Source organism: Microchirus variegatus (assembly GCF_963457635.1).
Source record: "Microchirus variegatus genome assembly, chromosome: 1".
In the NCBI taxonomy this organism is placed as follows: Eukaryota; Metazoa; Chordata; class Actinopteri; order Pleuronectiformes; family Soleidae; genus Microchirus; species Microchirus variegatus.
Window position 1 is genome coordinate 44,379,174 of NC_139802.1, and position 26,983 is coordinate 44,406,156.

The following is a 26,983-nucleotide window of genomic DNA, read 5'->3' on the forward strand; positions in this document are numbered from 1 at the left end:
CGGGCGGAGACCGCGACGGAACATCAGAGCGTCCGACACCACGGTGTAACCGAGTCAAAGAGTCCAAGACGATCTGGGTCTGAACAGGTTCATTAAAGGAGAAACTCGTGTCGTCTTCTATTTACATCGGTAGTCGTCACCCCCAAGTTCACCGCGTTCCAGTTGAGAAGTCGGAAACGCAAACGTATCTCAGGCTATGAATATACGTAAACACGACAGAAGTACATTTAACCGTAAAAGTAACAGCGTACCAAACACATTTTTTTCTTGTTTTTAACCAATAAAGTCTATCGTTTTATGCTAGCTATCACAAAACATGCACGCAAAGGCAACATTTTCTAGTTTCGAATCAATAAAGTTGATCTTTTCATGCTAGCCATCGCAAAATATGCTAGCAAACACAAACTTGTTTGAGTTTTGAATAGATAATCGCCATTTATGCTAACTATCACAAAATGTTCTAGTTTTTAAATCACTAATGTCCATCTTTTTATGCTAGCTGTCACAAAATATGCTCGCAAACACAAACTTTTTCTAGTTATGCATCAACAAAGTCTCTTTTTATGCTAGCTATCACAAAATATGATAGCAAACAAACATTTTCCAGTATTTAATCAAAAAAATCTATCTTCTTATGCTAGCTATAGCAAAAAATGCCAGCAAAGACAAACATTTTCTAGTTTTTAATCAATAAGTTCCATCTTTTTATACTAGCCATCGCAAAATATGCTCGCAACACAAACCTTTTCTAGTTTTTAATCAATAAAGTCCATCTTTTTATGCTAGCCGTCACAAAATATGCTAGCAAACAATAGTTTTTAATCAGTTAAGTATATCTCTTTATGCTAGCTATCACAAAATATGCCAGCAACACAAACACTTTCTAGTTTTGAATCAATAAAGTCCATGTTTTTATGCTAGCTATTGCAAAACATGCTAGCAAACACAAACTTGTTCTAGTTTTGAATCGATAAAATGTCCAGTTATGCTATCACAAAATATGCTAGCAAACAAACATTTTTATAGTTTTTTTATCAATAAAGTCTATCTTTTTATGCTAGGTACCACAAAATATGCTAGCAAACAAACGTTTTCTAGTATTTAATCAAAAACTCTATCTTTTTATGCTAGCTATTGCAAAACATGCTAGCAAACTCAAACATTTTCTGGTTTTGAATCAATAAAATGTCCAGTTATGCTAACTATCACAAAATATGCTAGCAAGCACAAGCCTTTTCTAGTTTTAAATCAATAAGGTACATCTCTTTATGCTAGCTATCACAAACCTTTTCTAGTTTTTAATCATTATAGTCTATCTATTTATGTGCTTTATTTATTTTTTGGGTTTAAATATATTTTGTCGTTCGGATTTTTCTATTTTTTTTCTCTCTATCCATCTGCAAAGGTATGGATTTCTATCACAGTGAACAAATATCATTTTCTTGAGTACATAAGAGAAAATGTTCCATAGCATGAGGTCACGTGACCCTCGGCCGCCTCCGCGGCGTTTGATTTAATGTGCATTTGATTAGAGATCAGACGGCCGAGAGGACACGGGAAATCATAGGGAAGTGGATGCAAATCAGAGAGTGAGAGAGAGAGAGAGACGGATATTGTTGTTTTATTTCCCCGTGAACGTCTCTCATGTCTTTTTGTTACAGAGAAAACGAGTCACAAAGCGAGTTCCCCTGTGGTAAAACTCTACGCCTGTGCATTATCCTGCGTTTACACCACGTCGTCTATCAAACGCGAGTCGTTAGACGAGGGAATAACTGCTGCTGCTGCAGTTTCCTGGAAACAACAAAAACACATTGATATAGATTTGTTTTGTTTGTTTTACTTTACAGGATGTGGATTTAATCTGTGGAATAAATTCTGTGCACGCGCGGCCTGATGTGACGGCCTGATGTGTCAGCTCTGCTCTACGTCGTCTAAAAATAGGCCGAGAGCCTCAGTGAAAAACCCACACATTCACTTTATTTTCATCTCTTTTCCTTTGGTTCTTTACACTCACAGAGAAACTGCAGCAAACGTCCACTTCTATCATTTCTCTCTAAATCTGATCAAATATAACAGTTTATTATATACTATATATACTACTATTTGAGATGAGATGGCTGCCGAACAAGAGGAACACATATATAAATGTGTTTTATCCTTTATTTACGTGTCCCATGTGCAAAACGAGGACTTTTATTTACAAAAGTGTAAAAATCTATGTGCAGTGTTTACACTGTAAATATCAACAATGACATTAATGTCTATACTGTACATTCTGTCGTATTTCTCTATAATAATTAATTGTCAATATTTTTCTAAATATTAGATGTCGTCACTTTGGGATTAATAACGGATTATTATTTTATGCTATAAAAAAATATATATTTTTGTTAATTTTCATGCGTCAGGGAGAGACTTATGACGTCTTAAGTGTATGTTATGTTAAACGTGGTCATTTTACGACAATAAATAGATAAATTGCATACGTATATCACAAAATTAATTTTTAAATGAATATATTTACATTTCTACCGAAGTATTTATATATATATATATATATATATATATATATATATATATATATATATATATATACACACATGTACATATACATATATATATATATATACACATACATACTGTATATATACACATATATATACACATACATATATATACACATATACATATATACATACATATACACATATACATATATACATACATATATATACATACGTATACATATACCAATATATATATACATATATATATTTACATATATACATATATATATATACATATACATACATATATACATACATATATACATACATATATATACATACATATATACATACATACATATACATACATATATACATACATATATACATACATACATACATATATACATATATATATATATGTACATACATACACATACATATATATACATATACATATATATACATATATATTGTGTGACCCAGCAGTAACAGGTTACCCTGCTCTCTAAATTCTGAGATTAAAGAAAAAGTAAATTCTGAGAAAAAAAAATCAGAATTCTGAGATTAACCTCAGAATTGAGATGACGGGATGAGGCTTCACACGGGAAAAACGAGCGTTAAAGTGTCTCCAAATCAAGAAATGTTTTTAATTTAAATGCTCTTTTACATCAGTTCTACTCAAACGGTCCAAACCCAGCAGTCCAATTTCCAGTTTTTCAAAAATAAAGTTCTATCGCAAAGCAAAACACAAAAAGGTTCTGGATGAGAAGAAATTAAAAAAAAAAAAAAAAAAGTGTCAGTTCTGGGGAAAAATCACAGCGTTTATGAGACTCTGTGTTCCTGCAGAGTTCAACGCCACTTAGTGCTTTAATTCAATATGAGTTTATGAACAACATGATGAAGCTGTTTTATGGAGGAGGAGGAGGAGGAGGAAGATGAGGAGGAGGAGGAGGAAGAGGAGGAAGACTCCTGCAGTCAGCACCGATAAATAACCATCACTCAGGACTAAGTGGGAGTTGATGCCATCCAGGTCCACGGAGGACGCTTACGGGTCACAACCAATTAGAGCGAGCGTGAGCATCAGCAGCAGCAGCAGCATCAGCAGCATCATCAGCATCAGCAGCAGCAGCAGCAGCAGCAGAGTGAACATCAGCAGCAGCAGCATGAGCATCAGCAGCAGCATGAGCAGCAGACTGGGACAGGTGCTCATGAATAATGCTGCACTAACCTGTGAGTTCCTTAGCTCCTGTGAACCTGACGAACATTAAACTCCCACACGATCCTCACACACTTTATACTCGACGCGTCACTCTCCTGCACCAAAGCCCATAGAGAAAAGCAGCGATTTTACATCACAGCGACACAGAAGTGTTTGATCCACCCCCGTCTCCATCTCCAAGATCTAATGTGTAATTTAAGTGATTTCTGTGTTTGAAATCCTTCATTCGGATTCACCTCGGTGACACAAAGTGACCACACGAGGCAGCAGTGGGACCAGCAGCTGCTGTGTCCCAGTGAGCTAAAAAAAAAATGCAGATTTTCTCTATGGAGTTTGGTGCAGGGAGAGTGAATGCAATAAGCTTAGAAAATCACGACGTTTTGCCCTTATAGTCTGTTTTTAGAAGTTTGAGGTTTGAAAAACGTAACCTGCTTCTGGAATGTAACGTTAAATAAATAAACGAGAAACAGAAACAGACAGTTCAGGGAAAACCTGCGTCCCCGTCCTGGTTTCTTTTTGCTAATCATCTCTGCAGTCGTACGCGAGACTTGTTTGTCCTTGTCTTCATTAAAGCCATCTGTCACTGTGAAGTGTTTAGCGTCGCTGACTCCCATTAGCAGCAGCGATTTCCGATGCTCCGCTCTTCCATCTAAAAGTGCGAGTCCCGCACGGAGAGTGCGATATTCCCCCGACCGACGCTGCTGCTGCTGACAGCGCTCTCTGATCGGAGGTGTTCCATTATCTACGAACTTCAATCTATCAGCTCCAGTCCGACTCGGCAGAAACGAGCGTCTCGGCGGTTTGACACAGTCAGAGCTGAGTGATACAGCGAGGGCAAGATGCCAAAATCTTCTGTTTCAGGATTAATCTTCTTCTACTGTGGCTGATTTTAAAAATGTCAGGAAACACTACTATCTGTGCAAAATCACCGAAATCGGCAAAAAAGTGAACGTTCAATCCAAAATGGCCACCTTCCTGTTGGGTTCCGATCACGGTCGTAATGTAATTTTTTCCTCGTCGCGACCTTCTACGCACGTGTACCAATTTTCGTACATGTACGATAAACTACAGTTCAGGGTGGATTCGGACAGGTGGCTCCTCCCACATCTGATTTTCAACGCACATTCCCCCGAACCCGACGTAAACTTTTACCAGGTCTGATGCGGTCCATGAGTTTTGGGTTAAAAAACAGGATTTGTTTGACGTAATAATAACAACAATAATAATAATAATCGTAACTTTTACAATTTCAATAATCCTCCACACCTAGCGTAATGAGAACAATAATAATAATCTAAAGGAAAACTTGATTTTTTTAAAGATAGCTTGCTTTAGTTAAAAATGTCAGGAAACACTTTGTCACATTTCCGTTAAATGACTGCAACATAATACCATTGGTGCAAAATCACCGAAATCGCCAAAAAGTGAACGTTCAATCCAAAATGGCCGCCTTCCTGTTGGGTTCGGATCATGGTCGTAATGTAATTTTCTCCTCATCCCGACCTACTACACACGTGTAGCAATTTTCGCGCATGTACGATAAACTTGCTGTTCAGAATATATTTTCAAATATTCAAATATATTAATTTTACAGTCACGGAAGAGCAAAGAAACGTGTGTAAATATTCATTTATTTTGATAAGTGCAGCTACTTGACCGTTAAGTTGTACGTATGAGATGCAAAATATGCCATGAGTACACAAAGTACACAAAAATACACAACAACCACAGCTTGTAATGTTGCGAAGGAATCCAAAAACAAAAGCGGTCCGAGTATAGAACCCTGAGGGACGCCTGAAGAGCACGTCAGATGTTTTAGAGCCATTCAAATCTTCTTCAAAACTGAATTTAAGTACGTTTACGAAGTATTTATACTTGGTTACATCACAACACGGAGTGCGACTGTGTTTTTTGTTCTCGTGGAAAACGTCACGTCTGGAAACTAGCAGAATTCCGAAGTGTTGTACGCTGCGAGGCCCGGATCGTGCGGATGTTTCAAATGTGCTTCTTATATCGTGACATTTCCACTCGTGTACATTATTCATCATTACTCGCTCTTCTCTTTCCTCTGCAGTCAAAGCGCTCACGGAGAACACGGAGAACACGGAGAACACGGCTGCACGCTTCATTTAGCATTTCATTAGCAAACACGTCCACGCTCGCCTCCACCTGACCACTCTGAGTGTGTGTGTGTGTGTGTGTCTGTGTTTATTATGTATCCCGGTGTTCTGAGCAGACGCACAAATATTTCATGAATGGGATGGAAAAAAAATTGGTGAAATTGCTTCCCCTGACCTCGTCTGACATGAACCTCAGGAACCACAGTCCTGGGGAATTCAGACGGCAGCGCTGCGGTAACGTCCTCGAGGGGCTTTCAAACGCCGCCGAAGAAAAGAGATGGAACATAAAGGAGAAAAGAGAAAGAGAAGCCTTCGCAGCATCCTGCAGCGCCGCTCTGACTCACGTGCTACGATCTCCACAAAAACACAGCTGTTCCTCAAGCCTTCGGTGTTCAGCTATGCAGAAAATTAACTCCAGAGGCGGCGGCGGCGGAATCAACGCAGGGCCAAAATAAACTGTCTCCACCTCCGATTGATACCTCTCTATCCGTGTTTATCGCACACACACACACACACACACACACACTCATGTACAACTACTCGGTAACATCGGAATATTTATTCACGAAGCTGAATTTAGCTCATACAGGTGTAAGAAAAAAATTATCGCAATATTTCATGGCGTAATACGACATAAGTAAGGTTTTTAATCACTGTGTCGACATATTGGAAAAATTCTTGAAAATAATTGTGTGTTGTAGTTCCGCCTCCAACCACTAGATGGCACTATTTGAGGAAAGAAGAAACTGGAATACTTGCGAACACCTTCAAATGCGTGTGTGCTATTTCCGAACCAGTAACTCAACTCACATGTACGATAAAAACCTATATAAATATGCACAATTTAATATTTATTAGACCTGGAGAGCTAGCCTCGGAATAATTTCTCGCGTTTGAAGTTTCCCACGCGTAGATAAAACTCGTCAATCGACTATTTTTAACACGTGATCCCTGACGACTGTAGAGATAATAACTTAAATAACTTTTTACTAATAGTTTAACTACCTCTAACTAGTCGTCTTTCTGTCTGAAGTAATTACCAAGTTGGCCAGCAGGGGGGGCGATGTGAGCCGACAAAAACAAACCAAACAAACTAAAACAGCGCGTGAAAGCATTTCTACCTGGACGCCATTGCAACAAAAAAATTCCTCGACGTATGCTAATCGTAGCGCCCGTCAAAATAAATAAAACCTTTACAGATGAAACAACAATTAATCTCTGAAGGATGTTAGAGCAGAGACGTCCTGGTGGTCACAGCTGTAATTACAGCACTTCCCCGTTTTAAATGTGAGCCGTTCTGGGAAAACTGCAGGCTATAAACGGCTAAAATGCTAAGCGCAGTGCAACGAGGCAGAGACGCCATCAAAGACGTATTAATAAAGACGTACAGCTGCATTATGTACTGTATAGTAATGAACATTAAAGACACACACACAGACGCACACGTACACACACACACACACACACACACACAGCAGCTAATCAGCTTAGCGGTTAGCCGTCTGCCTGGAAGCAGCTTTGTCTGGAACAGTTTTAACACAAACTGGAGGCTCCACCGTCTTAAAGTCCTTTATTTTTTTCTCCCTCTCGCTTAAATCAAGAGTCTGAACTTTAAATAGTATATAATATATATAATATAAAATATACTGTGATGTAAACCTGCCTCATAACCACTCACTCACTCTCCCTGCACCAAACCCCATAGAGAAAATTAGCAATTTAAACACAACAGAGAGCGTGTCTCTTAAATGGAAATATTATCCGTGTCCAGAGAGAAAACATGTCTCTGGACACGCATGTAAAATCCATGTGTGTGTGTGTGTGTGTGTGTGTGTGTGTGTGTGTGTGTGTCAGTTGAGCAGAGTCATTTGATTGCGTTGCCTCTCACTGTGAAGCCTCTGTGTGCGCGGAGGCAGCAGAATTAGGCCGAGCACGTCGATGTGGAGTCGATATCTGAGCCAGGACAGAACATCCACAACATCCTGAGTGTGTGTGTGTGTGTGTGTGTGTGTGTGTGTGTGTGTGTGTGTGTGTGTGTGTGTGTGTGTGTGTGTGTGCGTGTGTCAGGGCCATTAGGAGCCACCAGCAGGGTGAGAAATGGATTAGCTGCAGTGAACGAGGACCATAAAGTTATCACCACTTCACTGCAGCCGCGGACCAACGTCGATAAACAACAACAGTCACATGTTCAGTTGAAGAGAACACACGTGTGTTTACACTGAGGAACGTGAACATGGTCATCGTCACTGATGAAGGTCACTGTTCATCACTGATCTTCACTGTTTCTCATTGATTGCCACCATTCGTCACTGAACGTCAACTGTTCATCGCCGTTCCCCGATCGTCAACAGGTCTTCGCAGTTCCCCGATCTTCAACAGATCGTCACCCGACCGTCAGCGTTCCCCAATCGTCACCCGATTGTCGCCGTTCCCCGATCGTCAACAGATCATAACCCGATAGCTGCCATTCCCCGATCGTCACCCGATCGTCGCCGTTCCCCGATCGCCATTTGATTGTCACCCGATTGTCACCGTTCCCGATCGCAACCCCATCGTCGCCATTCCCCAATCGTCACCCCATCGTCGCCGTTCCCGATCGCCATTTGATCGTCACCCGATCGTCGCCGTTCCCCGATCGTCAACAGATCATAACCCGATAGCTGCCATTCCCCGATCGTCACCCGATCGTCGCTGTTCCCTGATCGCCATTTGATTGTCACCCGATTGTCACCGTTCCCGATCGCAACCCCATCGTCGCCATTCCCCAATAGTCACCCCATCGTCGCCGTTCCCGATCGCCATTTGATCGTCACCCGATCGTCGCCGTTCCCCGATCGTCACCCGATCGTCGCTGTTCCCCGATCGTCACCGTTCGCGATTGCCATTTGATCGTCACCCGATTGTCACCGTTACTCGATCGCCATTTGATCATCACCCGATCGTTGCCGTTCCCCGATCGTCACCCGTTCGACGCTGTTCCCCGATCGTCACCCGATTGTCGCCGTTCCACGATCGTCACCCGATTGTCGCCGTTCCCCGATCGCCATTTGATCGTCACCTGATCATCGCCGTTCCCGATCGCAACCCCATCGTCGCTGTCCCCGATCGTCACCCGATCGTCGCTGTTCCCCAATCGTCACCCGATTGTCGCCGTTCCTCGATCGTCACCTGATCGCCGCCGTTCCCGATCGCCATTTGATCGTCACCCGATTGTCGCCGTTCCCTGATCGCCATTTGATCGTCACCTGATCATCGCCGTTCCCGATCGCAACCCCATCGTCGCCATTCCCCAATCGTCACCCGATCGTCGCCGTTCCTGATCGCCATTTGATCGTCACCCGATCGTCGCCGTTCCCCAATCGTCACCCGATCGTCGCCTTTCCCGATCGACATTTGATCGTCACCCAATCGTTGCCGTTCCCCGATCGTCACCCGATCGTTGCTGTTCCCCGATTGTCGCCATTTCCCGATCGTCACCCGATCGTCGCCGTTCCCGATCGTCACCCGATTATCGCCGTTCTCCGATCGTCACCCGATCGTTGTTGTTCCCCGATCGTGGACAGATCGTCAACGTCTGTCTGTCCCCATCTCTACCTCCGTCTCTCTCAGATCCATTAGTGTCACAGTCTGTGATTCAACCAGTGCCAGCTCCTGTCTGTGAGTGTGTCACCTGTCCTCCCACGTGTGTGTGTGTGTGTGTGTGTGTGTGTGTGTGTGTGTGTGTGTGTGTGTGTGTGTGTGTGTGTGTGTGTGTGTGTGTGTGTGTGTGTGTGTGTGTGTGTGTGTGTGTGTGTGTGTGTGTGTTCTCTCATAAACACTGACCTTGTCAGGACCAGTTAAGACCTCATGGAGACTAAATCCTGGTCCTAATGATCATTTCATTTTCTATGGAACTAGTTATAGTTAAAGTTAGTGTTAGACATTAACTAGTTATGGTTAAAGTTAGTGATCACAGTCAGTGAGCACATTTGTCTGGTCCTCACAACTTTAAAGGTTTTTTTGAGGGTTAAGACTTTACGATAATGGTTAGTTTTAAGTTAGGGTTAAAATTATGGTTAAATAAGGTTTTTTCTCTCTCTGTCGTTTTGAAAATATATTCCGTAACGAGTCGTAAGGTTAAAATAGAACGAATGGAACCACAAAAGTAAAAGATAAAACTAAAGAGCGGATCAAACACAACTTTAAATAGGTTTTTTTAAAGAATAGTTGAAGAAATTTCAGGTTCATTTTCACACACAAAAAAAAATAAATACAATTTCCATGAGTAATTGTTCTGCTGTACGATAAATAAGCAGAGAGTCAGACGTGATCAACAGTCAAGGTGAAAAAATAAAGCAGCAGCACGTTTGTCTGGTGTTTGTCCTTAATCCTGTGAAATCTGTGTGTGTGTGTGTGTGTGTGTGTGTGTGTGTTCATCTCTGTGGTGATGACACTTGAACATGCAGCGAGCTGAAAGAGAAGCAGCTGTTTGTGCAGGAGAGAGAGGCTTCTTCATGCACCGCACAACGCTTACAGTTAACACAGAGTGGCTCTCAAAGCATGGCCTATAAATACACACACACGCACACGCACACACACACACACACACACACAGATAATCTTTAGACTAAATTTATGCACAAACAAAACTGTTGCCTCTGAGCAGAATCCAGCCGGCGCTGACACCGCGGAGGCGTCGACTCAAACTCTTGCTTATTCACTCTCTGTGTTCCGCACTCGCACATTATCATCATCACACTGAGCTCAAATAATGAAATAAATCATATATAAATATATATATATATACATATAAAGCTCTGTTTCGCTTAAATTAATTTGTTTATTTTTCACTTAAATGAAAATTAACTTCAAGTTGGAGCCACTTTTGACTATTTTTCAAAGTGACGCAAACTCGCGAGTCGTCATCGAACATCTTCTTCTTTAGAGCTTTAAATATCGTAGATTTAAAGCAGTAGCGCAAACAGGAAGTGACGCGTTTTTACGTCACACAACAGAAAGGCTGCGGCAGCAACAATGAGCGAGTAAAGCGAGACGAACGCAAAAACAGGTCGGAGTTTGGCGTCCAAGAAGTGTTTCTTTAAAAAGAAAAAACCTGGTCGCTCGACAGTTTGACCGTATAAACGCGTATTGTCTCCACCCGCCCCTGCTCTGCAGCTGTATACACACAAACGCTCCCTCAGTCAGGCAGGTCTGATAGTTTTGCCTCACAGAGCATGTTTGGTGAAGGATTACACTTTATTGATCCCACACTGTGGAACTTCCTTATATCAAAATAATAATAATATTTGTGACAATATATCACAGAATTTCAAAATAAAAGTCTTTAAAAAAAATATATTTTCCTGATACAAAATTAATCTGAAAATAAAAGACTAGAAAATATATATATAAAAAAAGAAAATACAAATGCAAAATATGGAATAAATAGAGAAAAACATGCAACGTTTGTGTTTACAAAAGGTTACGTACTGCAGCTTTAACACATCACACTTTCAAAAAACCTGCACTATCCCTTTAAATGTCGTTAAAGTGTGGGTGTGTGTGTGTTCCTGTGGTAATTGGCCCACAGGGGGAGCCGATGATCCGACGTCGGCGCCTCCGTGCTACGCTAAGCTAAGCTAAGCTAAGGGAGGACGAGGACGGTTTTTATCAAACCAAAAGGCAAATGAGGATTCTAGCTGCTTTATAATGACTTCACTCAGCACCTGAGGCACCGAGTGTGTGTGTGTGTGTGTGTGTGTGTGTGTGTGTGTGTGTGTGTGTCCTTACACATTAAGAGGGGACATTTTTTAAGTCCCCCCTGCTGCAGTCATCTCTCAGTTTAAAGACAAAGCAGATTCTTTAAAGCTGAGGATTTAAAGCTGCAGTACGTAACACGAAAAACACAAAAAGACCTGGTTTTAGGGTAAAAAATTAGGCTAAAATGAAGGGTTAAGGCGCTCAGGAGAAGCATTACGTCCACCAGTGTCCTCACTGAGTGTGTGTGTGTGTGTGTGTGTGTGTGTGTGTGTGTGTGTGTGTGTGTGTGTGTGTGTGTGTGTGTGTGTGTGTGTGTGTGGATAGCCTTGGGTTTGCAGAGAGAAGGTAATAAAACACTGAGTGCTTGTTCTCACAAAAACTGTTTCATGTCCACGACGATTGACTCGTCCTGAATCTGAGCCTGACACACACACACACACACACACACACAGACACAGACACACACACACACACACGTTTCCATCACATTGACTTACATTCATTTCCTGGAGACTGTGAGAACAGATCAAGGTCCCCACAACATGAGGAAAACCAGTTTGACTTAAACCAAGAACAACCACCAAAGTTACGTAGCAGAGCTTTAAACAGGCAGCTCGTGTGTTCGACTCTTTAATCTGTGAGAAACGACTGCAGCAGAGGACAAAACACTTAAATATGTCTCTTATTCATGTGGAAGGACGTCACACACACACACAAACACACACACACACACACACACTCTTGTACATCACTCATTGACATAATGCATAGGACCAGGTTTTTAACACATTTAACATAAATTAATTATTTTTTTATTTCACTTTTTAATATTCTATTATTATAATTTTTTATTTATGTATTTTTTCTGTGTGTTTTTGAGTAATTGATTCATTTTGAATCAGAAACCCACTTTTATTATGAACTATACATGGTCCCATACGAATACAGATACTTTTATTTTGAAATTCTGCCAAATATATCATATTTTACTAATATTTTTTTTATTTACAGTGACATAATGACGGAATATCTTGATATAATTTATAGCTCATAATGCCCTTTTCCCCCAAAAAGGTCGAATTTTTTCACTTCATTCGCCCCCTAGTGGTCAGTCGAGATGCTCGGACGCAAAAGTCATAGGTCACTTTGAGACTCCTGTAAAACTAACACAAACAGGAAACTGAAGTTTTCCTCCTCCTCCTCTTCCTCCTCTGTTCAATCCATCACACACAACATCCTCCCACAGATTAAATAATCCTCATGAGTCCATTATCCTCAGTCTCTCTCCTCGTCGTCAGGATTATAATCTGTGTTTGATCATCATCGGTTTGTGTTTGACCCTGAGAATAATAAAAAAAGAACTGAACCAAATCACAGCGAGTTCTCACGTCTGGAGGATTCAGAGGATTCAGCTCAGAGCGAACGACGTGATGTCACCTGAGACGCCCTTGAGTTTTCAATCTCTCTGTGTGTGTGTGTGTGTGTGTGTGTGTGTGTGCGTGTGTGTGTCAGCTTAAATTATGAGGGTTTAAAGTGGAGGGAAATATGTGGAATGATATTTCAGATGAATGACTGCCTGCAATGAAGGAGGAGGAAGAAGAGGAAGAGGAGGAGGAGCCATTAGCTCCTCAGTCATAAAGAAGTCTGGAAAATATGACGAGGAGAACTTTAAGAGAGAGGGGGGGGCAGTTAGATGAAAAACTATGATCTGAGATTAAGACTCTGAACTGAGATTATGAACTTTTAAACTGAGATTAAGAAATTTGAATGGAGATTAAGAGTTTTGAACTAAAATTAAGAACTTTGAACGGAGATTAAAAACATTGAACTGAGATTAAGATCATTAAACTGAGATTAAGAACATTAAACTGAGATTAAGAACATTAAACTGAGATTAAGAACTCTGAATGGAGATTAACAACATTGAACTGGGATTAAGAATTTTGAACTGAGATTCAGAATTTCTAATGGAGATTAAAAACATTGAATTGAGATTAAGATCATTAAACTGAGATTAAGATCATTAAACTGAGATTAAGATCATTAAACTGAGATTAAGATCATTAAACTGAGATTAAGATCATTAAACTGAGATTAAGAAAAGCATGTCACCTCTTAATGAAGAAGAAGAACTAAGTTGTTCATTAGATTGTTCGTCTAATGAAGGTTTTATTAGATTATGGTTTGTTCCATGTTTTCACAGAGCTCCGTCACCTCAACACGACAAATAAATCCCACAGAATAAAATCCTGACATGAGAAGAGAGAGCAAACACCAACGTCTTTAATCTCACTGTGTTTTCTTCTCTCTGATGATTTTCTGTCTGAGGACGAAGTCAAAGTTTTTCACTTCTGACAAAAGTCGTTTTTTAAAAACACTTCAGAAACTGAGCGGCTGTGAAACGTGTTAGACTCTGAGGTAACGGACGCTGTGGAGACTCTTTCACTGTGTGGAGGCTCAGGGATTAGAAAACAAACCTGTTCTATGAGCTGAAATTATTTATATATACACATATGTAGTATACACACACATATGTAGTATACACACATATGTAGTACACACACACACATAATACACTTTGATTTCTGTGATTTTCAGCTTCTTAAATGTGAATATTTCTCTTTGCTTTGAATAACAAATAAATCACTAAAACTGAATATTTTGGCATTTTTCAACATTTTAGAGTTAGAGGAAAAACTTTGAGTTGAGATTTTTTAACTGAGATTAAGAACATTACACTGAGATTAAGAACTTTGAACTGGTATTAACAACTTTAAACTGTGACAAATACACTTAATGGTGATTAAGGATATTAATCTGAGATTAAGAATTTGGAACTGAGCTAAAGAACATTAATCTGAGATTAAGAACATTACACTGAGATTGAGAATTTTGAACTGAGATTATGGATTTTGAACTGAGATTTAGAATATTACACTGAGATTAAGAACTTTGAACTGGTATTAACAATTTTAAACTGTGACAAATACACTGAATGGTGATTAAGGATATTAATCTGAGATTAATAATTTTGAACTGAGATTACGAACATTAAACTGAGATTAATAATTTGGAATTTAGATTGAGAACTTTTTGATTTTAGAACATTGAGAGAACATTTTTTCCCAAACCTTATATTTCTTTGTTTATTTTATTTTATTTTTTTTTTTTTTTAAAGACGACAAACTATCGTGACCCAAAATCACGATATAAATAAATTGTGGCATTTAGATCTGAAGAATCGTGATAGACAAAAGATCGCAGGTTAAATAACGATACGATATGATACGATGTTGTACGATACGGTTTGGTACGATACAAAGTGATACTGTACGATACAATACGGCACAATATGATACGGTACGATACGCGATACGTGGTCGACAATAACGATAATATCGCGATCACAGTGATTCTGCGATAAACGAGCCCGTCATTTAATACATGCAATTACGATACCTCATTTACTATCTAGCAAATCTTAATTACGATACAGCGATTCTGCGATAATCGAGATGTGTACCAAGATAACCGGATACGATCACAATACAAAGTTCTGTTCCTGCGTTTACTGCTGATCCTTTAAGAACACGGCTAACTCCAGACTACCAAAGTCTCAACTCCGACAGCGTGAAAACCACTTGAGTGATAATTTAGCGGTGGACGTAAACGCGCCTGTGTGTTCAGACCAGAGCAGCAGAGTCAGAGTCAGTGATCTTCACACAGTGAAATGAGCAGAAACGCAGCTCCAGCTCCAGCTCCGGCTCCGGCTCCGGCGATCCACGACCGGATATTAACGGTGGCTGCTGCCGGTGATTTAGTGCCGCGGAGGCCGGGTGACGGATCGGGGACACCTTCGACGTGAACTCGAGCATTCGGCCGATCCATCGTCAAGCAATTAGCTCGCGACAATGAAGTCTCACTTTGGCAGCGGAACCCGGGTGTGACAGCCGTGATGGGACGGGTGGAGGGGGAAGGAAAACGCTGACGGACAGAAGGATGAGGTACGTGATACCAGAGGGGAGGGGGGAGGAGGAGGAGGGGGGACAATAGTCCTCCTGCACCAAATCCCATAGAGGAAAATGTGCGATTTTAGCTCAAGGGTATACAGAGGGGTGCTGGTCCAGCGCTGCCTCGTGTGGTCAGTTTATGTCACAGAGGTGAACTCAAACGAAGGAATTCAAACCCAGGATTCACACAACGACACGTGAACGTAGCGATGGAGGCAGCAGAGGATTGAAAACTGCCGTTTGCCCGTGATGTAAAAATTGATGTTTTTTTTCTCTATGGGGTTTGGTACGGGAGAGTGAATGCTTTGTAAAAGTGATGTGAAATGACAGTTATCTGTTGAAAAAGAGGTTTTTATCTACATCAAATTAAGTCCAAGACATCTTAAGAAGGTGAAACGCTAGTTTATCTCACCAGTAAAAACCCCCCAAACTGTCATTTCTATCACTTTGCAAAGCGCTCACTCTCCCGTACCAAAGCCCATAGAGAAAACCATCAATTTTTACACGACAGACTTGACACGAGTTAGTCGACAAACAGTGACGGAGGCGGCAGTGGATCAACGACTCCTAAGTTCACACGTGTCCTATTGTAAATTCTGCGTTCAAACTCCTTCACTCCATTTTACCCAAGTGACATAAACTGACCACACGAGGCAGCGCTACACCGGCGCCCCTCTGTATCCCCCACCCTTGAGCTAAAAATCGCACATTTTCTCAATGGGATTCGGTGCGGCAGAAAACTTTTCGTTTTCCAGTCAGGAAAAAGGCTGACGACAACCCTGACGTGAGAATAAAAGGAGGCGGCGAAGGGCGAAACATCAACATCAACAAAGTCTAAAAGCTTAAATATAGGTTTGAATAAAAAACTGAGCGAGACGTCGTCGGCGCTTTGTTTCCGTCCGTCGTCTCTTGTCTCCGACACGGTGATGCCTCCCACGCTGGTAAACACTTTAATATTCATTAGACGTGCGTGGAACAAACAACACTCCTGAGAGTCGGCGCAGCAGCCGCCGCCCACTTAATTAAAGCAAATTATAAATATTTCACATGGTAATTATGGAGCGGAGCGGAGCGCGGTTTAAAAAAAAAAAAAAAAAAAGGGTAGTTTTTAGAAGTGGGGTTGTGTGAGGTGAACATATCAACTTATAACGTCAACTCCAGCTTTTAGAAACGTCATTATTTACAGGTTTCTGAAGCATTGTTGACATATAAAAAAGGTCAAAACTGCTGTGTTGTGTGTTTGTTAGCTTTAGGCAAAGCTAACAGCACAGCTGTCTCCTCAGTGTAGCCTATTATTAGCTTTGACGCTGATGGGAGACCGACTTATGCTAACTACAATCTTTACGGTTAAAATATGGAGGTGGTAACTCCAGACTCCACGTTAGCATCACATTCAAGAACAGAATAAACAATCTTAGCCGTTAGCTTCACTCCAAACGCACTCAAATCTAGGCAGTGCTGTGTTTTTGTTAGCTTTAGCGCTCCGTTAGAATCAAGTTTTTTAACTACTGAGACTAGCTTGTTAGCTCCAAAGCTAGACACACAAGACTATTAAGGCCAAGTCTTGCAATTACTTATTAAATTAAGGATTTTTAGCTTCTTAAAAGTGAATATTTTCTGGTTTCTTTACTTTATATTAACAAATACATCATTTGAACGGAATTATTAACGTAATTTTGAGGTTTTAAAAATACTGTAACACAATCATTACACCAATTGTGGAAATAATCATTAGTTGGCTAGTTAGCGCTACAATAGGGCTAGCTAAGAATGTAAGAGTATTTCCGATATTACGTGTTACAGACGTTTCAATACCCGGTAGCTCGATGTTTCGTTCCTATATTTATTTATTTCACTTCCGTCCTTGAAGCAACAAATTCAATCTGGCAACATTTTTAAAAGTAGCAGCAGCAGAAGAAGAAGAAGAGCAGGAAGTGCTGACGGTCCAAACGCGAGCCGTGACTGCTTTTATACTCAAAAGGCTTCACCACTGGACGCCGGCCAGCGTTAGCCGAGGGCCAAGCGAGCCGCCGGAGCGCTGAGGTGATAAGTGTTCGCCGAGGGCTCAAGGGCAAACGCGGGAGTTTTCCCCCTGCAGCAACTGTGAGTTTGCACTTTATTTAATCAGACCTGCAGACGCTCCAACACTTCAATCTGCTCACGGACAGCTGCGGCGCCCCAGAGACACTTTAATGACGGCCATTTTTTTTAAAAATTACAAATACAGATTCACACGGACGCTGTAGCTGAAGCGTTAGCGGCTGTTTGTTAGCGCTAATGTGTTAGCGGCCAATGACTGGACGGGAACTGTGTTTACAGCTGAGGATAAATCACAATATTATTGTATTCAATCACAATGGAACAAAGGTTTCAATATGTATTCAAAAATAATGAGGTTAAAGTGTCAAAAATGTGATTACTATCTGGATTCAAACTTTTTTTTTGCCTCGTACACACAGAACACAGCCGAGCTGACGCCACGAGCCGACATTTCAGAAACATCACGTCAGAAATGTTCTGCTGCCGCGAAGGAAGAGAAATATTCAGACCCTGAAACATGAGTCAGTGAAAAAAGCCGATTCTTTTTATCTGAAAAATAAATTCACAGTCGACAGAGAAGCTGACGACGACTCTTCAGTCAGGTTTCATCATCTGTGAAACCAGGAATCAAACCAATGATGGGATACATTTATATACATATATACGTATATATACACGAGTATACGTGTATATATACACATAATGTACACATATATATGTAGATATATATACTGACTAAAGCCTTAGTCTGACTTAAGTCTTAGGCCTTAGTCTGACTAAAGCCTTAAGACTTAGTCTGACTAAAGACTTAGTGTGACTAAAGTCGTAGTCTGACTAAAGCCTTAGTCTGATTAAAGCCTTAGTCTGACTAACGTCTTAGTCTGACTAAAGCCTTGGCCTTATTACTAAAGTCTGAGTCTGACTAAAGCCTTAGGCCTTAGTCTGACTGAAGTCGTTGGGCTTAGTCTGACTAAGGCCTTAGTCTGACTAAAGCCTTAGTCTGATTAAACCCTTAGGCCTTAGTCTGACTAAAGCCTTAGTCTGATTAAACCCTTAGGCCTTAGTCTGACTAAAGCCTTAGTCTGATTAAAGCCTTAGGCCTTAGTCTGACTAAAGCCTTAGTCTGATTAAACCCTTAGGCCTTAGTCTGACTAAAGCCTTAGTCTGATTAAAGCCTTATACCTTGGTCTGACTGAAGCCTTAGTCTGATTAAACCCTTAGGCCTTAGTCTGACTAAAGCCTTAGTCTGATTAAAGCCTTAGGCCTTAGTCTGACTAAAGCCTTAGTCTGATTAAACCCTTAGGCCTTAGTCTGACTAAAGCCTTAGTCTGATTAAAGCCTTATACCTTGGTCTGACTAAAGCCTTAGTCTGATTAAACCCTTAGGCCTTAGTCTGACTAAAGCCTTAGTCTGATTAAAGCCTTAGGGCTTAGTCTGACTAAACCCTCAGTCTGATTAAACTACTGGGTGCACACAAATTGAGGACCGTTTGTCAACGTGAGGACAATGTACGTACATGTACGTATATACATATGTACATATACATGTATACACACATATATATGTATAATGTGTATTGTATCTGAACACTGATCCTCCTGTGATGTAAACACCATTTAAAGTAAGTGTTTTTATAAACTAATGAGTATCTACAGACTGTAATAAAAGCTTCTGTGCAGACTGAAGAGACAGAGGAAGCAAAAACAACATCTTCAGGACTTTTCAGTCTTTTTCCTGCGTCTGTTTTGTCCATAAAAGTCTGTGAGCTGTTGTGTTTTCACTGATGTGAACGACGTCATGAGACTCGGCTGTTTTTCTGTCTCATGGTCAGTGAGAGGTTAATTCATCTGTGCTGTGGTGAACCTGGAGGAGCCTTCAGGCAACAACTGGCTCCATGTTTACCCAAGAGAAGAAGAAGACTCTGCTGCTCACCGTTATTATTATTGGATATAAAGTGAATGAACCTCATGAGTCTGGAGGCGGAGCCTGAAGCCTCTGCAGCACATTTACGCCGCTTTGTTTTCTGCTCTTTTAGTTTGGACGATAACACGGAGAGGGAAAAAAATCTGATTGTGATTATTTGTGACAGCTCTGGAGCTTCAATAACTGATGTCACACAGCCAGGGTGACCTTTGACCTCTCTGACAGGAAACACTGTTGACCTCTTCAGAACATACAGAGCTACACTGGCTTATAGAGAGAGACAGCGCCACCTATGGAGGACAGAGTCAGATGAACAGGGACAATAAATAAATTTTATCATCTACGCATGTAAACTACCAAGTTGTCCAATTGTCCGTCTTAGTCGGAATAAAGCCTTAGGCCTTAGTCTGACTTAAGTATTAGGCCGTAGTCTGACTAAAGCCTTGGTCTAACTAACGTCTGAGTATGACTAAAGTCTTAGGCCTTAGTCTGACTAAAGCCTTGGTCTAACTAACGTCTGAGTATGACTCAAGTCTTAGGCCTTAGTCTGACTAAAGCCTTGGTCTAACTAACGTCTGAGTCTGACTAATGCATTAGTCTGACTAAAGTCGTAGGCCTTAGTCTGACTAAAGCCTTAGGCCTTAGTCTGACTAAAGCCGTAGTCTGATTAAAGACTTAGGCCTTAGTCTGACTAAAGCCGTAGTCTGATTAAAGCCTTAGGCCTTAGTCTGACTAAATCATTAGTCTCACTAAGGCCTTAGTCTGACTAAAACCTTAGTCTGACTAAAGCCTTAGGCATTAGTCTGACTAGTCATAGGGCTTAGACTGACTAAAGCCTTAGTCTGACTAACGTCTTAGTCCGACTAAACCCTTAGGCCTTAGTCTGACTAAACCTTTAGTCTGATTAAACTTCCAGGGTCCAGTTTGTCAACATGAGGACAATTAGTCAATGTGAAGACATTTTGTTAAATATCCTTTACAGCAAGGACATTTAGTCAAAGCAAAGACTTAATGTTAGATTGTGGACATTTGTCAAAGCGAAGACATCACGTTAATGCAAGGACATTTTATTAAAGCAAAGAGTTTTTGTTGAAGCGAGGACAGATTGTGTGAAAGTGAGGACATTTTGTGAAGGTGAAGACACGACATCCTGACTTACATGGATGTGTGTGGGGCCTCGTTCTGTCTGCGTCCGTCCCTCAGAGACCAAACAGACGAGCAAGCGTCTCTGGCTACAACAAAAACAACACAATTTACGTCCCCGTCAATGTGTGTGTCTGTGTCTGTGTGTGTGTCTGTGTCCCGTCACAACTAATGACCGTCCCAGCGCGTCACTGAGAGGACGAGGAGGACGGACCGAGAGCCTCAGCCTGACAGACGAGACCGAGGGAGACGCAGCTGAGCGTCGTCCTCGGTCTCTGCAGCAAAACAACAATCTGCAGCCTTCAGTCAACGCAACAGGACACACACACACACACGCACACACACACAGACACACACGCACTCACACACACACACAGCAGCAGATTAAAGCTCAACAGCAGGAACAAAACAGCGTGAATGAGTTTTTCTGCTGGAAATCAAATAAAGCGTTTTCAGACATTATCTGTGGAGACGGACGATCAGAAACAATCTGAGCTCGACTCGTTTGTCCATTTATTGATTTTAGTCGTCTTTGTTAAAACGCACACACACACACACACACACACACACACACACACACACACACACACTTATCAAAGAACGAGCAAAAATATCACGATATTGAGCTCGGAAATTCAATCGCACTCATCCGCAGACTGCGGGAGAAAGGGGGCGGGGCTACACGTGGGCGGAGACTACGACACGTTATCGATCCGCCGATCGATCGTGTAATCGCCGACTTCCTGTTTGAACTCGATCGGAGCAGAGACTCCATCGATAATCCCCGTTTCTTTAGAGATCAGGCGACAACGCGACGGTGAATATGATTCACCCGTTTTAACTTCTCCGCAGAGCGCCCCCTACAGTTCAGGAGGACACGGTGACGGCAGAGAGGACATTTAAAGTGAGGACGTTTGGTCTTTGTCGGGACATTTTGCGAAAGTGAAGATTAACGTGTTAACGTGAGGACGTTTACCCGTTTAACTTCTCTGCAGAGCGCCCCCTACAGTTCAGGAGGACATGGTGACGGCAGAGAGGACATTTAAAGTGAGGACGTTTAGTCTTTGTTGGGACATTTTGCGAAAGTGAAGATTAACGTGTTAACGTGAGGACGTTTTGTGACCCTGAGAATGGAGAAAATCCAGAAAAATAACTCTTAATCTAATCTGAGACACAGGAAGTCGTCCACACACTTACATCGTCATTAATTCACAATGAATTAGAAGAAGAAGAGATAAATATCGGTTCACGTCTGAACTGTGATTACATCACGACGACTCAGCCCCACGACGAGGAAGATCAATAATCTGCGCTCGGGCAGATTAGAGACATATTTACATGTGGACGAAAATTGATTGTGGAGGGAGAGGGAAAAATAAAACGCCTCATTAGTATTCGTGTCGTCAGCGTTTGAGATCACGCTCGGACGCAGCAGTCGCTCCGCAGAGAAGGTCAACGGCTGCGTTTACACGAAAAAAAAACTCAATCTGTGATCGTTTATATACGTTTTAAGCCTCATTTGTACGTGGAAATAAATCAGATATGTTGTTTTTTAACAACGTTAATAGAGAGAGAGATGAATGGATTAAATACAGGTGTCTAATATCCTCTAATATGGGGATTATTCACGTATAAAAATAGGGAATCCTTGAAGTTTGTGCCACTTTCTACACCGCTCACTCTCCCTGCACCAAACCCCATTGAGAAAATCTACGACTTTAACGTCACGGCACACAGGAGTTCACAGGAGTGGTCGATCCACTTTCTGACTCCATCACTAAGTTACAATGTCTTATTTTGCGAATTCGGCTTTTGATTTACTTTGTTCGGGTTTACTGAAGTGACACAAAGTGGCCACACGAGGCAGCAGCAGACCAGCAGCTCCTGTGTCCACGTGAGCTAAAAATGATGATTTTCTCAATGGGGTTTGGTGCAGGAGAGCGAGCGGTTTAGAAACTTCAGTTTCAATGTTGGAAAAGTCTGTCTAACAGTGAGATAATGTGACATGTGACGTATTATTAAGACATATTAGACTGAAGCTAATTGGCTAAAATACTAGTCAAAGTATGACTAAAGCCTTAGTCTGACTTAAGTCTTAGTCTGAATAAAGCCTCAGGCCTTAGTCTGACTAAAGTCTCAGGCCCGAGTCCGACTAAAGTCTTCATCCGACTAAAGTCTTCATCTGACTAAAGTCTTAGGCCTTAGTCTGACTAAAGTCTCAGGCCTGAGTCCGACTAAAGTCTTCATCCGACTAAAGTCTTAGGCCTTAGTCTGACTACAGTCTTAGGCCTTAGTCTGACTACAGTCTTAGGCCTTAGTCTGACTAAAGTCTGAGGCGTTAGTCTGACTAAAGTCTCAGTCCTTAGTCTGACTAAAGTCTCAGTCCTTAGTCTGACTAAAGTCTCAGGCCTTAGTCTGACTAAAGTCTTCATCTGACTAAAGTCTTAGGTCTTAGTCTGACTAAAGTCTCAGGCCTTAGTCTGACTAAAGTCTTCATCTGACTAAATTCTTAGGCCTTAGTCAGACTAAAGTCTTCATCTGACTAAAGTCTTAGGTCTTAGTCTGAATAAAGTCTTTGGCCTTAGTCTGAATAAAGTCTTTGGCCTTAGTCTGACTAAAGTCTTAGGTCTGATTGATTTGAAGTTAAGACATTTTGTCAAAGTTTTTTGAAGCAAAGACTTTTTGTTGTTTACCTAAACTACGCCGTTAAGTAGAGTAGAAGAAGAAAACCTGGATATAACAAACACTATTTATTCAACCTCACGTATAAAAAACCCCACAAACTTCAGATTACGGTGAACGAGTGAAAACGGCATCATTTCATTCATTCATTCATTCATTCACCGTCAGTGTGGTGAAACACAGACTCATCAAACCACTGATCTTTGTCTAAAATCATCAAACTTGAGAATAAACAGCTGCTCTTTCATCATCACTGCAGTGGAAAAATAAACTGAATACACAGTTTTCTGATTTTTCAGCTTCTTAAATGTGAAAATGTTCTTGTTTCTTTGCTCCGTTTAACAAAGAAATCATTAAAAGTGGATAATAAGAGGTTTGAAAACATAATTTAGGAGGATTTTCTGTCATTTTATGGACAAAAATCCACTCTGAAACTAATCATTAGTTCATAGACGGTAAAATTCATCGTCCGCGATTAAAGTGTGATATTCATGCTTTTTATGGCAGATTCTTCCCACTTTAAATAATGATTTTAAAGGAAAGTTAGCGAAAGACTTAAATTAAAGTGTGAAAAGTCAACTTTGATGCACAGTTTTTTTTGGTTTGTGGCCAAAAAGACATTGAAGAACATCATCATTTTTATTATTTAAAGGTTTTGGGGGAAACATTTTCTCTTCGTTTAATGGAAGAAAAAATAATCTGTTTTTAAAAATAACAACAGTTTGAGGCGTCGACAGCGAAGGAAACTGGGCTGAAGTCGCCCCAGTTTTTATTCTTAGTTTACAGCACACGCACGCACACACACACACACACACAATGTCTATGGTTACCACCTGCCTTGTAAAGTGTCTCGTTACCTGCACGCTTTAACGACATTCTCCTCCTGACAGGAAGTCGTGGAGTCGTCAATCAAACAGAGAATCTGCTCTCACTGGAGGATCCACTTCACCGAGTTAAAAACCACACCAGACGAGGTCTACGATACCTGAAGAACACGCGTGTTCTCTTTATCTCGCTGTTAAACAGACTTTAACGGCAGGGAAAAAGAAGTTTGGAACAACCGCTCACACTCCCTGCACCAAACCCCATAGAGAAAACCAGCGATTTAAGCTCAGGCCTGAGTCTGATTAAAGTCTCTGGCCTTAGTCTGACTAAAGTCTTTGGCCTTAGTCTGACTAAAGTCTTTGGCCTTAGTCTGACTAAAGTCTTTGGCCTTAGTCTGACTAAAGTCTTCATCTGACTAAAGTCTTAGTATGACTAAAGTCTCAGGCCTTAGTCTGACTAAAGTCTCAGGCCTTAGTCTGACTAAAGTCTCTGGCCTTAGTCTGACTAAAGTCTTTGGCCTTAGTCTGACTAAAGTCTTAGGCCTTAGTCTGACTAAAGTCTTAGGCCTTAGTCCGACTAAAGCCTTAGTCTGACTAAAGTCTTCATCTGACTAAAGTCTTAGTATGACTAAAGTCTTAGGCCTTAGTCTGACTAAAGTCTCTGGCCTTAGTCTGACTAAAGTCTCTGGCCTTAGTCTGACTAAAGTCTCTGGCCTTAGTCTGACTAAAGTCTTTGGCCTTAGTCTGACTAAAGTCTTTGGCCTTAGTCTGACTAAAGTCTTTGGCCTTAGTCTGACTAAAGTCTTAGGCCTTAGTCTGACTAAAGTCTTAGTCTGACTAAAGTCTTCATCTGACTAAAGTCTTAGTATGACTAAAGTCTTAGGCCTTAGTCTGACTAAAGTCTCAGGCCTTAGTCTGAATAAAGTCTTTGGCCTTAGTCTGACTAAAGTCTTTGGCTCAGGGAAAAAAGAAGTTTGGAAAACCGCTCACCCTCCCTGCACCAAACCCCATAGAGAAAACCAGCGATTTAAGCTCTTAATGACACAGGGGTTGCTGGTCCACTGCTGCCCTGTGTGGTCACTTTGTGTCACTGATTTAAACCCGTGTGAGGGTTTTTTAATAGCCGAAGTCACAAATTAACATATTTGGACTTGTGTGAAGTGGATCAACAACTCCTGTGAACTCCTGCGTCGCTGTGATGTTAAAATCGATGGTTTTCTCTATGGGGTTTGGTGCAGGGGGAGTGAGAAACTTCAGTTTCCTGTTGGAAAAGTGCGTTTAAAAGTGAAATAACATGTTCTTATGACGTCATAGACTGAAACTGATGTTGATTTAATTCGGAAATTAACTTTTTTGTCTGTTTAAAAAACACACAAAATATGCCTTTAACAAACTCTAAGGATGTTTTTGTTGAGTTGTCACCCCCTCCAGACCCCTCTGGACACGCCCCTGTCCATCACAACATGACCCAGCACGCGCACACACACACACACACACTCATAGAGGGAAACTTTGTTACCTTGACAGCCTCCGCGTGCGTGACTTTCTCGAACACCTTGTCGTTGACTTTCATGATCTGGTCCCCGATGCGCAGGCCCTCCCTCTCCGCGAGGCTCCCGGGCTCCACCAGGGACACGTAGATGCCGACGCCGTGCTCCGAGCCGCCGCGGATGCTGAAGCCCAGGCCCTCGTGGCTCTTGTGCCGCCTCATGTTGACCTGGCGCAGCGCCCCCGGCGGCTCGTGGATGAAGTTCCTGCCGAGCAGCGGCACCAGCGGCGGAGCTGTCCCGTCGCTGCTGGTGCTGAAACTGTCCGGCGAGCCGCGCAGCGCCACCTGGAGCTGCGGCGGCGGCGCGGCACCGGCAGCGGCGGCGGAGGGCGACAGGTGCGCGGCTCCCGGGACGGGGGGCGGAGTCGCGGGGCTGGCGCTGCGGGCGAAGTCGAGCCCCGCCGCGGGCTCCTCCGCGCTGCCGTTGCTCGCGGCGACCGCGGCCGCGTCCGCCCTGAGGTAGAGTCCCTCCGACGTGTACTGCTCGAACAGCAGCTGGTCCGAGCGCGGGATCACGAGCCGCAGCATCGGCAGCAGCTGCCGCTTGCTGGGCGCGTTCAGGATGACGCGCAGCGTCTGCACGAGGTCGTAGACGTTGCGCTTGGAGTGGTAGACGTTCAGGCAGTGGATGAACTGCTCGCGCTCGAAGTCGTTGAGCAGCAGGTTGAGCGCGTTGTGCAGCTTGCGCACGTTGGCCGAGAGCGTGCGCGCGCTGGACGAGGCCACGGAGTTGGCGGAGGAGCTGAGCGACACGCGCTCCAGGTCCGTGCTGCTCATGGTGGCGCAGCGGCGGTGCGGACGGTGCGGGTTAAAGGGCAGCCGCTGCGGGCTGGAGGAGAAGGAGGAGCGGGAAGAGGCGCGGGCTCAGTCCGGCGGCGCTGCGCATGGCGGCGGCGGCGGCGGGAGGAGGACGCGGACCCGGGAACTTCCTGTGAAACTTCAGCGTTTGATCCAGATTATTCATCCGTTAATCCGTTAATCCATTTAATCATCCACTGATGACGACACTAACATGATGCAGACTTAAAAAAAACCTCGTTATATTCTCAGAAACTTCGTGCGTAAAAATGCGTCAAACGCGGAGCCGGAGCCTCTGTGTGTGTGTTCGTGCGCGTGTGTGTGTGTGTGTGTGTGTGTGTGCGTGTGTGTGTGTGTGTGTGTGTGCGGTCAGGTCAGGTGACCTCACAGTCTCCGGTGTCTCTCACCGTCACCACCTGCTCTGCG

The 26,983-nt window shown here is 42.3% G+C and overlaps 1 protein-coding gene across 1 annotated transcript in view; it reads right to left on the reverse strand.

Annotated features, from left to right (window-relative positions):
- Nucleotides 1–26,536, reverse strand: part of whrna (whirlin a) — a gene marked incomplete at both ends in the record, with an annotated part of 113,170 nt that extends 86,634 nt beyond the window's left edge. The window contains one exon of the mRNA XM_083903228.1: nt 25,694–26,536. Coding sequence (XP_083759354.1) covers nt 25,694–26,536 — 843 coding nt within the window. The remainder of the gene's footprint in view (nt 1–25,693) is intronic.
- Nucleotides 26,537–26,983: the final 447 nt, after the last annotated feature.